Genomic DNA, 15,061 nt, shown 5'->3' on the forward strand with positions numbered 1-15,061 from the left:
AGGCTCCAGCAGGTGCACGGACAGGCAAATGGTATGTAAGGAGGCCATTTATTTAAACTCTTTTCTGACCCTATAAAGATCATCAGACTTGGTTTACAACACTCTTTCCAAAGGGTGTTTACATCCATCCCACACAAGACAGACAATCTGCCCAACGCCCTCTGATAGGTTTGATCAAGCCTGAAAATTAGAAAAGGGCAGCTCGTCATGCTGGGTCTCATGTCACACAACTTTGCTCCCATGCTCTAAGTCCACGTGTCATCACCTTCACAAGTTGAAACTTCAGCTGTTAGCCTTTCAGCTGCAGTACTGAACAGAGCCCACTGTTCACAAGGACGGCCCTCTGAAAGCATCTCCCCAGGTGCTGTCTGGTAAAGTACAAAACTAGGCTGCTGACTACGCAATCGTGATTTTTGTTCTGGGTTTTACCTAGCTTCTTTTCCTTGGTAAACACTACAGATTTCCTAAACAAGTACACTTCATTCCCAGGCCCCTCTTGTCTTTATTTTGCTTATCTGGGAACTGCCCACATTTATGAATTTCCTGCTTTAGCAAATCTTGTCTGTCCAGGGAGAGCCTAGTGCAGACTGTTCACACCTTCAGGGACTGCACTGTGTAGACTGCCACAAAGTGATCTCACTGTCCCCAGGATGGAGCCCAACAGGGTCACTCCAGCCTGGCCATGTCTGGACCCCCAAGAAGTGGTGTCTGCGCCCAGGGAGAAGCAGGGAGCTCCACAAAGCACCTGTCTTCATGATAAGCAGAATATTTCTCCCTCCAAGTAAGTTATCTTTAATCATTAGAAGGTTAATTATTGTATTTTAAAGACCTCAAAGAGTCTATTTAATGTGTGGGTAACATCAATAGAGTTATTTCAAACCAGCAGAATTTGAGATTGTTACAGAGTTTTCTTAACTGGAAACATAATAGCTCATTAAAAATGATACAATGGGGCTTCCCTGGTGGCGCAGTGGTTGAGAGTCTGCCTGCCGATGGAGGGGACATGGGTTCGTGCCCCGGTCCGGGAAGATCCCACAAGCCGCGGAGCGGCTGGGCCCGTGAGCCATGGCCGCTGAGCCTGCGCGTCAGGAGCCTGTGCTCTACAACGGGAGAGACCACGGCAGTGAAGGCCCGCGTACCCCACAAAAAAAAATAAATAAAAGATACAATGGATTTCAAGTGTGTTTTCCTCCAGGTGGAGGTCAAGCCTGGAATCTCAGAGAATGGGAGGAAGCAGCAGAGTTCTGTGGAGAAAACCCAAGAGAGAGACAAAAGCTGCCTCCAGGGAAGGAAAATAAGCAGGTTGCTGCCTGCCCATGAGATTAGGCCCCCAAAGATGTCCATGCTGAAAGCTCACTGACAGATTCCTTTTTCCAAGTTCCTATCGAGGTTTTAGTCCATGTGCAAGCAAGCAGTTCCCCCAGAACCCACAAATTCAATCTGTACAATGCTAATTTGCAGATGTATTTTTTTTCCCTTTTCATGGGTTGACTGTTTCCCCGATTTGATTGCCAGTTTCTTGAAGGCAAGTTTTACAGCTTCTCTATTTTAAGCATAGACCATTAAACATGTATTACCCTGCTTTACCATAATCATTTAATAAGGGTTATTAACAATTAGTATTTTAATGCGTTAAGGCTGTTAAGGTACTTCTCTAAACACATTAAGTTTGTTTGAAGAGCGATTTTGGCACAGGGGAAAAAATCCGATTTTGAAACTTATAGTCGTGACCAAACATATAACTCAATGTTTCAAGTTCCTCCAGAACACTATCCAATTAATCATACTGTCTTTGATAACTAACTGAATACATAATGGTTGAAAATGGGAGTCCAAATGAGAATGGCAAAAGAAGATTCTTTAAATGTTTGGACCCGCATCAGTTTCAAACATACAAATCTATATTTTTAAAGTTCTGGGTTGCAACTAATATGACACATTCCCTTTGTTAACAACAAAATTCATATTTCTGCTACTTACGAAATGTGCCTATCTCCTTGTCATTCAACAAATATTGATGGAGCCTCAACTGTGTTTCAGGCACTATATGAAATGCTGACCACACAGAAATGGATCCCACCTAATCCCTGCCCTTAAGGAATTCAGAAACTCATGGGTGGGGAAAACAAAGATGTAAACTACTCATCTGTTAGTTCATTTATTCAAAAATGATGTATTGGGTGTTTACTGTGTCCAGCACTGTTGAAAGTATATGGGATCCATCAGTGACCAACAAGTAAGCCTGGCCATTAGGGAACATTCATTCTAGTGGAGGAAAGGAGACAAGTACTAAAAGCATAACACTAAGGATAAAAGTCTAACGTGGCTAAGGGGAATCAAGAGGGCTAGATGGAGGAGGGGGTCGTTTCAAATAAGGTGGTCAGGGGCGAGGTCCCTTTGAGAAGTGGCATTTGAGCAAAGACAACAGAGCTAAACCCACTGGCCAGCTGGATTGCCTAGGGCTGAGAGCTCTCCAGATACAACAGCAAACTATAGCCCTCAGGCAGATCCTGCCTGCTGGCTATGAATAAAGTTGTATGTGCACGCAGCATGCGTGTATGCATTGGTGATGGCTGCCTTCATGCTACGATGGCAGAATTGAAAAGCTGCAACAGAGACCATACGGATCCAAAGTCTAAAATATCCAAAGTCACCAATATTCGTCATATCTTCATGGTCTGATTTTTTATCTCACAACCGCCAGGTCCGGTGGCAAGTTATTTCCAGCTTACAAGCGAGGAAACTGAGAATTGAGACAAATCAGCATCCTGAAGGGTGAGCACTGATTCGCCGGTGGCAATGCATGTAAGAGGTTAAAGCAGGAGCAAGGGTGGGTAGGAGAGAGCACAGGGAAGCATCGGGGGATGGCCAGCACTGCCTCAGCTTTCTCTGCAGGTGAAATGGGGACACGAGCGGGGTTGGAGCAGGACAGGGGCCACGCGCTCCAGTATCGTGGGGTGAAGACAGCCATGCACAATGCCCATCAAGAAGGGATGAAAGGGACCCACCGAGTCTTGGGGAAACTGCAACTTCAACTGAAGCTACTATGGAGGAGCAGGAATTACGGATGAGGCAAAACTCAAGGGAAGAAAGAACAGCATAAACAGCACGTGGGAAGGAGCATGGTGAGGAAAGCACAGTGCAGCCAGGGAAATGCGCACTCTGCCTTAAAGGATGCTGAGAGGGCACGTGGGCAAAGGAGCAGTGGAGTCAGATCACACAGGCTGGGAAAGAGAAAACCCGATGAAGGTGTCATAGCCAGCCCTGCTCTCCTCTCCACGTCAGCCCTTGCTGACAGCCGATGGCACGGCCACCACCTGGGTCTTGCTGCACTGGTGCAGGGGCACAGGCGGGACACCCACTCATTGGTGGACAGCTGTAATGGTGGTGGTATCATAAGACAATGCACCTGGAACTCTGGTATTAGATCCAAGGCACTTAGCTTGCTCAGGGCAGGTTGTTGGAACCCTACCAACCAATTTATGCTGGGTCTCTGGGAGGTGTGGTGGGAAGATTAGAGGCTTGGTAGGTCCTTACTCAGGGCTCTCTGTATCCTGGCAGGACGTCACCCTGGACAGCCTGATGTCACCACTTGCCTGAAGAGTAAGTAGCCCTGAAGCAAAGGAGGTCCCCAGAGGCTTGGGTCCCTGAAGGGTCATGACTTGCCATGTTTGTCTACATGTTCTGACATTCTGAAGAGCATCCTTTGTGCCGTGTGCTTCTCTTTCTCTGGAGGGTCACAGTGCTGATTTTTGCCAAGCCTTCACTGCAGCCCTTTGAGGCAGTAATTCAGACACAGAATGAGGGGGATGAAATCCACTTTAGAATGCTGCCTAAGAGAGAGGCACCCCTTCCCCAGAGATCGCGAGGTGGAGGAGGGATGCACAGTGGATAAGGCTACAGTTTAAGTGGATGGACTGTCCACCCCAGTGCTCTGGAGCATGGAAGGAGGAAACGGGTGCAGGCCGGCTCTGCCCTGGGCGAAGACAACAATCCCTTGAGCCCTACCTGATGCCTTCTGATGCTTTCTATTGGGAACAAGAAGGGAACACTGTCTGTCGAGAACAAGGAGAACACAGCTGAGACCAGGAGACTGAGTGTGGCCAGAGGATTCACCCGCAACACAGAAAGAGATGTAACAGTGTCATTGGAAAATAAGACACAGAAGTTTAAGATTTCAACATTTGAGCGTTTCCTGATTAGGGCACTATTGCGGGTTGCATTGTATCCCCCCAAATATATGTTGGTACCTATAAACGTGACCTTGTTTGGAAGTAGGGTCACGGCAGATATAATTAGTAAAGATGAGGTCATACTGGGATAAGGGGGGCCCTAATCCCATAGGACCCATGTGAGGACACAGAGCCACAGGAAGTAGATCGTGTGAACAGAGGGAAAGACTGGAGTGTTGCTGCCACAAGCCAAGGGATGCTGAGGGCTGTGGAGCTACAAGAGGTGAGGAAGGGCCCTCCCCTGGAGTCTTCAAAGAAAGCACGGGCGGCCGACACCTTGATCTTGGACTTCTCGCCTCCAGAACTCTGAGAGAACACATTTCTGTTTTAAGCTACCCAGTTTGTGGCACTTCGTGGCAGCAACCCTAGGAAACAAACACAGCCAGCGTCCAAAATGTCGCTGAAGGCATGGCTTGAGGAAGTGAAGTTCGTTGGTGCCTAGCTGCTGGCTGAGGAGGGAGATGCCTGGCACAGGGCTGGCAGAGGCGAACAAGAAACGCTAGCGACCGCTGTACCGCTCATGCCATGAGTTTGCCCTGTACGAGTTAATTAACCCAATTAAGGAAAGGGTCTACCTCCCTGTACAGGCAAATTATCCTATACACAATTTAATCACAGCAGGGAAGCTGAAAACAAAAATTCTGCTGACCACGGTTCACAGGTGCTATCCCCCACACCTCCCCTGCCGAGAAAGTTCTCTTTCGTCAACAGAGAAATGTTGGCAGAAAACTGGTAAATGTCCAAACCAAACACAGGAGCTCTGCTTATCATAACCTGTAAGCAGCTGTTAGCTGAGTGATGGCCTCCCAGGGACCCTGAGCCCTGTAAACACCTGGAGGTACTGAGGCTTGTGTAGTAGGTGAAGGTGTCTGGGGGACCTGGACGTGGCAGCAGCAGGACACAGCAGTCAGGAGAGTCCAGCCCAGAGGGGCAGCAGGGGGCACAGTGGGGAAAGCACAGAGGAGGCTTGTCAGTGTCAGGAAAGATGGGAAACAAGAGGCTGGTAGGTGTCAGTAATCAGGAACCACAGCCCAAAATGTTCCTCCACGAACTCAGCCAACAGACATTTACTCACTGCCACTATGCATCCGATGTCGTATCAGACTTTGGGGAGTTCACAGTAATTACGTCTATTTATCGAGTACCTGCTGCACGCCACCAATATTCGTCATATCTTCATGGTCTGATTTTTTATCTCACAACCGCCAGGTCCGGTGGCAAGTTATTTCCAGCTTACAGGCGAGGAAACCGAGAATTGAGACAAATCAGCATCCTGAAGGGTGAGCACTGATTCGCCGGCAGGACTTTCCACCTCCAAAGCCTCCATCCCCTACCTTCTTATACGACCACTGAGCCCACGAAAAGACAGTGACCTCTGCGCAGATAACCTTGTAAGTTAATAGGTGTTTGCTACCCTTCTGTCTATCTCCTGCTCTTGACCTGGGATGGAGGGCTGCCCTTCCCCAGGCCCTGGGATTTTCCGACGCTAAGCTCTATCAAGAACAAATCTAACTCTTTGATCTCCATTTAGTGAGCACCTAATATCACACAGGAAATAGGACCCTTCCTGGATACTGCAGAACTAAGGGTGTTTTTAGCTTCATTGCATTTCTTTGTCTTTGTCTCATGGAAGAGGGAGGAGATCTGAGCATTTTTATAAAAAGATGGTGATTATCACCAGAGAGCAAGAAATTTAAGGATATGGAAAAAAAGGATAACAGGTAAGGCACCAACCTCCAGTAAAGAAAGAAAATTACTCCAGAGCACAGTGGAAAGAACAGAGACAGGGTGTCTGGTCAAAGGGCAGATGGAAGGAAAAGTGTGGATTCCAAGAACAGTGAAAATAAATGTCCCTGCATCCGGGCCCAGCAGGGGCACAGAAGCAGAGCTCAGTGGGGCTCAGAGGCCAGAATCTATGCTGGAGGGAGAGTCAGAGTAGAAAACCAGGGCCAGTCAGAGGTAGAAATGATACCTCAGGGTTCAGTAGAAGAAAGTGTCCCAAGAGAACACAGGAGAGGGAATCAACACTCAACTTGGGAGCCTCAGGGCTCTCTGTGCTCTGCCCTGGGAGTGAAGGCCTTCCTGGTGGGGAACAAGAGGGTGACACTCCCTGAGGACGGCGGGACAATTCAGTGCCATGCGAGTTATGATGACACCGTGAGCAGAGTGGCGGCTCCGCCATGTTCACCTTGGACTTATTTGCAATTGCCAGAGTTGCTGGATAATATCATTTATGATTTTAGGACATATATGCCTACAGTGACTGTGGAAACCCTGGGTGAGCTCTTCAGCTGTCCTTATGACATCACCTGACTCTCAAATGGGAAAGATTGCGCCCAGAAGGGTAACAGCATCTGAGCACCTGATCAGCCTGGGCATCTAAGTCACATGGAAAGAAACAGTGTTTCTAACTCATGCCATAACCTGAATTATTTTCCCAAGATATTCTTCAGGGTGTCGCTTCCGGGGAAAGAGAGAGATTGTACTCCGAATTAATTTTTACTTTGCTTTCAGCAAACTCTAAATGCAATGCTTGTGGCTGGGGAATAAGTCATTTTGATTTTTAACTGGAAACTGCTTGGCCAGTAAAACTCAACAAATGAATAGAAAGAACTTTAAGCTACACAGATGAAAGAAAGCATCAGAGCGGAAAGGAAACCTTCCACAGAGAGTCGAAAGGTCCTGTTGAAACCAGTTCAACAGAAATAATGTTAACCTAGGGAATCTAGTTAGTGCTTTGGTTTGAGAAAACAATTCACGTTGCCCTTTGGAAGCTCACGGAGTCATTCAACTTGCTGAAGCAACTGGATGAAGACTCTTTTCTCTACAAGGGAGTCTTTTAAAGGCAAACTGTGATGGCTGGTTTGACTATCTTATCTGACAAAATGCTCATGTGTATATATACACGTATGCATAAATATGCGTAAGTGGTCATTCTAAACCAGTGGTTCTCAAAGAGAGGCAATATTTCCCCCAAGGGATATCTGGCAGTTTCTGGACAAAGTTTTTGTTGTCACAATTCAGGAGGTGGGCAGTGCTATTGCAACTAGCGGGTATAATGCAGGGTTGCTGCTAACCATCCTGCAATAATCAGGACAAACTCCCTCCCCCCAGAAAAGAATTATCTGGCCCAAAGCATCAATAGTGCTGAGGTGAGAAACTCGGGTCTACAATCATGAGCTGGTACTTGAATGAAAAGCCAGTAAATCTTTGTAGGACTTGAAAGCTCCAAATAGTAAATATTATCATGGCAATTATAAGATTTCATCTTTATGCGAACTATCAAATAAACGACTGAGGGAATGGATTACATATGGTGCATACATCTATCAATAACATTGTGTTTGCTAGTGTGTGTGTACCCATAGGCAGAGGGCTGAATTTCAGCTGGCAGGTCTCAGTACCTGGCCAACTTTAACTTCAATTTGGGTGGCTGGAATCACTTTCTATTTGTTAATTGAGCAAGTGACCAAGTTCTAGCCCAGGATTCAAGGGAAGTCTTCTGGGGGTTTCTGATTTCTTCAAAAAAAAGGACACAAGGGACGTGGTTCTTCTTCCACTGGATATTGTCATGTCTGGATGCAGTACCAGGACTTGTAGCCGCAGGTTTGCACCCATGAGCAGAGCTAGCCTGAGGACCAACCTGACAGACTGTGGGTGGCAGAGACAGTGGTGACAGGACTTGGGTCCCTTACTAACTCTTGAGTCATTGAAGTGAGCAACTCTGAAGACACCTACCCTGACCTTCCAGTTGTATGACTTGACACCCTGTTTTAAAAAACTGTGGTCAACTTATATGTGGAATCTAAAAGAAAAAATGATATAAATGAACTTATTTACAAAACAGAAACAGACTTCGAAAACAAACTTACGGTTACCAAAGGGGAAACGTGGTGCGGAGGGATAAATTAGAAGAGTGGGATTGACATATACACACTACTCTATATGAAACAGATAATCAACAAGGATCTACTGTGTAGCACAGGGAACTCTACTCAATATTCTGTAATAACCTATATGGGAGAAGAATCTGAAAAAGAATGGCTACACGTATACGTAGAACTGAGTCACTTTGCTGTACACCTGAAGCTAACACAACATGGTAAATCAACTACACTCCAATATAAAATAAAAAATTAAATAAAAAAAAAACTGGTCAAGTTACTTGGAGCTACCTAAAGCCAAACACATTCTTTTACACAATTGCCTGAAACTTTCATGAAACGCTAGTAATTTCCCTTTTTAGGTATCTAATAAAGAAGTTAAAAAAGAATGCACATGAGGCTACAGATATCTTTGACATGACATCGGATTTCCTAAACTGCAAACAATAATATGAAAAAGCAGCTTCAGTTTAAGGAACGCTCATATCACCATTAGCTTTATTATCATGTCCTAAGTGTGGAGAATATCACTTCTCTTCCGAGTTGGCAAAGAGCCATCTGATACCTTTCCACACTGAAATCCAAAAGCGGGTACATTTTGATTTCTTTAGAAAATGAAGTTATTTTATTTTTAGAAACGGTGACAGTTTGCTTTTGAACACCAAGTCACCGGGCATCACAGACCAACGAGAGGGGAAACTGGGAGTGAAGGTAAGACTTACCGTTGAGCCATTTGGAGTTGTACTGCGCGGTGCGGAGAGGGGGCAAGACGCCCAGACTTCGGTAAATGGCGGGATCGCGTCCGGGGAAATCCATGGCCGTGGCTGCATAGACCTCACCGCCCGCCGTGAGGAGAGCCGTGGAATTGTGCCGAGGGCTGTAAGGACAGCGCGCCATGCCGCTGATCTGATCGTGGATCTCCGTCAGGTTACTCAGCTAGGTGTGAGGACGAGACAGAGAAACAAATTATCCCCCAGGAAACCCCTTTAAGAGCGTTAATGGAGCATATCCACCCAAACTGCAAATAAAGCATGCACGATAAACTCTCTGGGGCTCATACAATGTGACAAACTTCTGCACTCTGACTTGGATGAGAACAGTACACGGTGGTCATCCTTAGACAATCTACCGATCAACCTCTCTCATCATCCTTTGAGAGTTACTGAACCTCTGGCTTTTGGATACTCACAAAAGATGAAGGGAGATTATTGTCTATGACTTTATTTATAATGCCTGGGACAGTGCAGATTTTTCCACTTTAATTTAAAAACCCAACTTCAATATTTATAGAAATACAAATTGCAATAGAAATTAGGTACAATTTTATCAATAAAAGTGAATCAAAATATTATGAATAGCCCAAAACTGCATTCATGGGTAAGGATGTATGGATATTTAGCACCACGTAGCCCAAATTTCCAAGCCTTAAGTTTTTAGTTTTCAGAGAGGCAACTCAGTGCCTTGCAGTCAAGTGGGGGAATCCAGCATTTGAGGAGCTGAACAATCAGTGAATGAGAAAAGTTCTTTGGATGGGGAGGGAATCTTTGCTCTCCTCTGGTTTCTTTACTCTTACCTGAGAGGTACAAGAGCAGAGGGGTTAGGCAGGGGGGCTCCGATACACTGCCTGCTTTATTAGACGTGTAGCCCCGGGTAAGCTACTTCAAGTCTTTAAGCCTTAGACTCTTATAAAGTGGTGACCCAAAGGGTAAGCACCACATAGGGTGGATGTGAGGATGAAGTTGTAAGGTGCTTCGGACAGGCCATGGTACCTAGGGATCTCTCCGTGAGCATCACTTCTTATCATCAACATCCTCCCTTTCTTTCCAATAACTGAATGTTATTTGAAAATAATGAATACTAAAAGAGGATGGTAAGCTCAGGTCTTGAGAGAAAGTGTGTAACCAGGAAATTAACATAGTGATATTTCTTCATCATGTTCCTGGAGGAAGATCAAATGAATATCCCATATTAGGAAGATTACACATGTGCTCTGATAACCCGGCAGTTCTACGGGTATAAGACCTGGATGCTGAAAATGCCCCTGTCAATAATGACAGGTTAAAATAAAAAGACAGAGGGTGGCATATAACTTTACTTTTCGTAGGGCTCCATTTGTTTGCTAGTTTGCTTTACTTTTTTGACACCCTTCTCATCCAATTTGTAAACTGTATCTTCTTTACTTGGATTATAATTTTAGGTTATTTTAATACTTAACAGCCTCCCTACGATAAAGAAGAAAAAGAAATAAGAATACGTTTAGGATTATGTTTAGGGTCTGGTGGGAAATAAGCTGGTAGAAATAGTCTGAAAGCATATTTAAATTTAATTAAACAAGCTAGAATTATTACCAGTTCTTTATATAATAGTGTTATTAGTAATAGATCAGTACATCAAATATTTACTCAGTTTGACAAAAGATGTTTTTTAAAATTAAAAAGCAACTCTTTGGAGAATAGAAACACGTTTAAAACTAGGGTTTTAATAGAATGCTTGGATTTTCCAGGTATTAAAATCTGTCAAAGTTCCACCTGAAGCCGTACCGTGCGGTTGGTGCAGACCGGCGTGAAAGCGTTGGTTCCACAGGTAAATAACCTGTCGCCACCCACCAACAGTACCCGGATGTAGTTCTGACATTCCTCCTGAAAAAATTAAAAAATCACAAGAAACTTGTTAAGGAGGCCTGAGCGCAAGAGGAACGGTGAATATGAATACATCTTGTCTAGTTAATAGATCAGATGTTAATTAACCAGTAAAAACAAACAAACCAAAAAATCTTCTCGGATACTGACCAAAAAATAACAACAGAACTCTAAAATAGTCTGACTTTTCTCTGCACACTTGCTCAATCGAGGATATTTGTAAAGATAGATATAAATATACGTTCAGTTAAAATCTCAAAGCATGTGTCTTCTTTTGATGAATGGGCTTTCATTTTGAGTTGTAGCTGATAACAGTGTGAGCCCTAAATTGCCTTTGACATATATTAGGAAAATAAATAAACACTGCTCATGAAACAGTGTCTTAGAAAACTTCCCCAGGAACTTGAAAAAACATGGTGAATGCTTCTCCAGATGCTAGCGCCACATGTGAAACTCTGATTCCAAATTGCAAGCAGTTTCACATAAAGTTCTCAAAATGCATGCACAGCAAGAATCTATAAACATGTTTGATTCTTTGATGAAAAATTAAAATATAACTAATAAGTCAAGGATGTCTGGAACAAGAGGCATGAAAGCTCATGCTGAGGGATGGCTCACAGCTGAATTTTTTTTCTGTGGTTGCAAAACATACATATAAGTCTAGGACATGGTCATAGTAGTGCAGGAACTTTCAGGTGGAACGCTCTTCATTCACTCAGCCAGCAAGCATTTACGGATTAGATACTCTTCGGCAGAGACTGTGGAAAAAGTCACAATCTAGGCCCGTAGCGCAAAATTAAAATACACGGAGCTGTCCGCGTACTCCAATGAGGAGTCACCGGAGAACAGCATATTGCTAGCTCCAGAGCAGAGGGGAAGGGAGGAGGTGCAGGAAGGCTCCCTGGAGGAGATGACACCTGAGATAAGTTTCAAAGGAAGAGTAGGATTTGGTGAGGCTTCCTTGAGGAGGTACCCCCTGACACTTGCAGGATTTTACCAAGCAAAGGAGGGAAAACGCATTCTCAGCAGAAAGAATGGACTGTGACAAGGCATCACGGTTGGAGAAAGCACCGTGCTTTCACTATGTACAGAAGAGGTAGACATAAGCTGGGGAGCCAGACACAGGCCAGGTGTGCCAGACCAGTGAGTTTACTTTTTATTCTGAATGTGAAGGAACCGTTTTATGTTTTTACTGCATGCAGTTGTTTTTTTAAACATCTTTACTGGAGTATAATTGCTTTACAGTGTTGTGTTAGATTCTGCTGTATAACAAAGTGAATCAGCTATACATATACATATATCCCCATATCCCCTCCCTCTTGCGTCTCCCTCCCACCCTCCCTATCCCACCCCTCCAGGTGGTCACAAAGCACCGAGCTGATCTCCCTGTGCCACTGCATGCAGTTTTGACCTGAGGTGATGTTTGTAAATGAAGGACCACTCTGGACCATGTGGAAGCTAGTAGAGATGTGATATGGCAGTTCAGGAGACAGGCAAGGAAACTACTTCCATAATTCAGTCCCTCCTGCTTCCGTGTGAAAGGGCAAAGTCAGACTCCAGCAAATGAACAGGAAATGGTGACTGACCAACCAACCAGACCTAGAAGATGCTGTATGATGATGTATCGGTTTGACACACATTTCCCCAATCAGGAGGATCTGGATCTAATGGCACAGCAATGCTCTCTTCAGTGGAATGGAGCCTCAGTCTCCACGAAATGTTGATTTGCCATAACTCAGCCTGTGGCATGGCCTAGCTGTGGATATAAAATGAGCTAAAATATTTGAATTTGTTTTCTAACTGTAAAGTGAAATATCAAAGGTAGATAATTTTCCTAATACTACTACTAACAATAAAAGTAACAAATTATCCTGCAGTCTAAAAAAACAAAAAACAAACAAAAAAACAACTAATACTAAACTTTCTTTGATTTTTTTTATATGGAAATATGTTAATATAAATGTTTCAGACATTACATGAAATTTCTAAAACTCTTATATGTTCTGGTATAATGTTATAAGTCATAATTCTAGTTATTACTTTAAAATGTATATCTCAGAAATAACTAAATTTCCTTGCCAATTGCATTATTATGAACTTCCATCAAATCTTTAACCGTGGTCATTTTTAAGTCTTTTGGCATTTACAGACAGTTCTGGGTGTACTCTGATGCTTTTGCAAAAATGTTCCTATAAAAGGGTTTCATCTTCAAGGAATTCATGGAAAAGACTCTGACAAGTACAGGTTTCTGGTAACTGACAATGAATAAGCATTTTCAGAACTCTAATGGAAAACTGATGAATTCATAAAAGTGCTAACAAAAGATCAAGATGAAAAAATTAATTACATGGGACTGAGTGAACTGATGAGGAAGATTATAAGTTTTGTGACTTTCTGTTTGAATAAAAAAAAAAATCCCACGAGGACTCAGAGGCAAAAAATATACCAATCAATTTTCACTGCAAAGTGAAGGAGCGGTTACAGGGGAGGATTCCTGGACTGAATGTCAATATTATGACACAGTGTGAGTGTGTTTCGTGTTTGGTAATTGCAATCATTGTTGCTTCTGTCGTGGTCATCCATTTACAATGCTTGGTGTCAGTCTATTTATCTCCTGTAAAAATAAAATACAGTGTGTGTGTGTGTGGAAAAAAAAAACAAACAAATTATCATTGGCTGCTAAACTGAAGATACTTTGAGGAAAAAAAAAGGACAGAATGAAAGATCGAAATTAACTATTGGACGAATTAAGAAATGAGTGTCATAGGAAGACAATAAACTGAGTAACTGAGAAAGGTACACCTGATGGGGAGGCTTATTTTGCTCTGTTCTGTTTTGCTTTCATACCTGGGAAAGGGAAGGAGAGTTCTGAAGAGAAGGAACAAACCAAGACATCAAAAAGGCACATCGTTATCCCTTCCCACTGTCAGGGAGCTCTCACTCGGAGAACACAGAGGAGGGGTGTGCCGCCTCAGAGAGCAGAGGGGCACAGAGTTCGCAGAGACAGGATCAAGGCCAGGGTGGAAACCCCAGACCTAATGGCGTCTGAGGGCACTCCAGAAAGACAACTCGGGGAACACAGGGCTGAGATGGCTCTTGATGGCCGGAATGGACGAAGCAGACACAACAATGACACTATAATAAAGAATGAGAGAAAATTACAGACAGTGGAGAGATGTGGAGATTTTGTTTTGTTTTCTGTTGCTGCTTTTAGAACTCTCTCAAGAATGAGTCAAAACATAAAAGAACTTTTCGCGTTTTGTTTTTTTAAAGCAGGAGACTGACACAGGTAGAAATGCGCTAGAGGCAGTCATATCACCGTGAACTTGGCCAAGGGTAAGTTATTCCAAGAGAATCATCCCCATTGGAAAGACGTGCTCTTATGGCTGAGTCTTTCGGACCTGGTGAAGAAAAAGCAAGGGCCTCTAATCAATTTTGGGAAGAGAAACAATACAGATAACAGATGTGGTGTTTATCTTAATCTCCCAAAAGAAAGACAAAGTGAAAACAGGACCGTAGGTCATTAACCTTCCTGAAGGCCCACTACAAACTTGATGAAGAACTAGAAAGATGGCTGGGGATGTGATACCCAGGATGCTGACGTGTGTCAGAGCAGAAGGACAAATCCAACTGGTTGTCAAAAAAAATCCTGGAAAAAAGTAAATGAGGGAGGGCACAATCTTATTTCAATTAGAACAGAGAGGGACTTCCCTGGCAGTCCAGTGGTTAAGACTTCGTCTTCCAATGCAGGGGGTGAGGGTTCGATCCCTGGTCGGGGAGCTAAGATCCCACATGCCTCGCGGCCAAAAAACCAAAACATAAAACAGAAGCAATACTGTAACAAATTCAAGAAAGACTTTTTAAAAATGGTCCACATCAAAAAAAAATTTTTAAAGAATTAGAACAGAGAATTTAAAAAGTATGTTCTGGAAATCACGAGAATACACTGTACCCTCTGGGAAAGGTTACCTGGGCTGTGTGTCTCCCCGATGCTGATAGGCTCCCTCATGTTGAGTGAGGATGTAGGGAAGGAAGCAGGTAAATGTCAGGAAACAGGACAATCGGACATGGAGGCTTATGCAGTCTTTACTAAGAGGATGCAGGCATCACCAGCTCCATGAAAGCCGTAGTTGCTTACGGTAAGTGGGGCCTGAGGAGGGTAATGCTTTAGGTAAGCCCAGCATGCAAGGTTGGAGGGAACAGAGAAGAGGATCGGGGGGGGGAAGAGTTCTGTCCCATCACCAGTGAGGCTGGACGAGCTCTGCTCACCCTCTGTGTCCAATAGGAGGAACCACTGGAGGCGGGG

At 44.0% G+C, this 15,061-nt stretch overlaps 1 protein-coding gene across 1 annotated transcript in view; it reads right to left on the reverse strand.

Annotated features, from left to right (window-relative positions):
• Nucleotides 1-15,061, reverse strand: part of SEMA5A (semaphorin 5A) — a 293,519-nt gene that overhangs the window by 147,286 nt on the left and 131,172 nt on the right. The window contains exons 5-6 of the mRNA XM_065873940.1: nucleotides 10,657-10,755; nucleotides 8,839-9,052 (exon numbers count right to left, since the gene is read on the reverse strand). Of these exons, the coding sequence (XP_065730012.1) occupies nucleotides 8,839-9,052; nucleotides 10,657-10,755 (313 nt within the window). The remainder of the gene's footprint in view (nucleotides 1-8,838; nucleotides 9,053-10,656; nucleotides 10,756-15,061) is intronic.

The sequence above is a fragment of the Phocoena phocoena genome, chromosome 3, assembly GCF_963924675.1.
Source record: "Phocoena phocoena chromosome 3, mPhoPho1.1, whole genome shotgun sequence".
NCBI classification, from domain to species: Eukaryota; Metazoa; Chordata; class Mammalia; order Artiodactyla; family Phocoenidae; genus Phocoena; species Phocoena phocoena.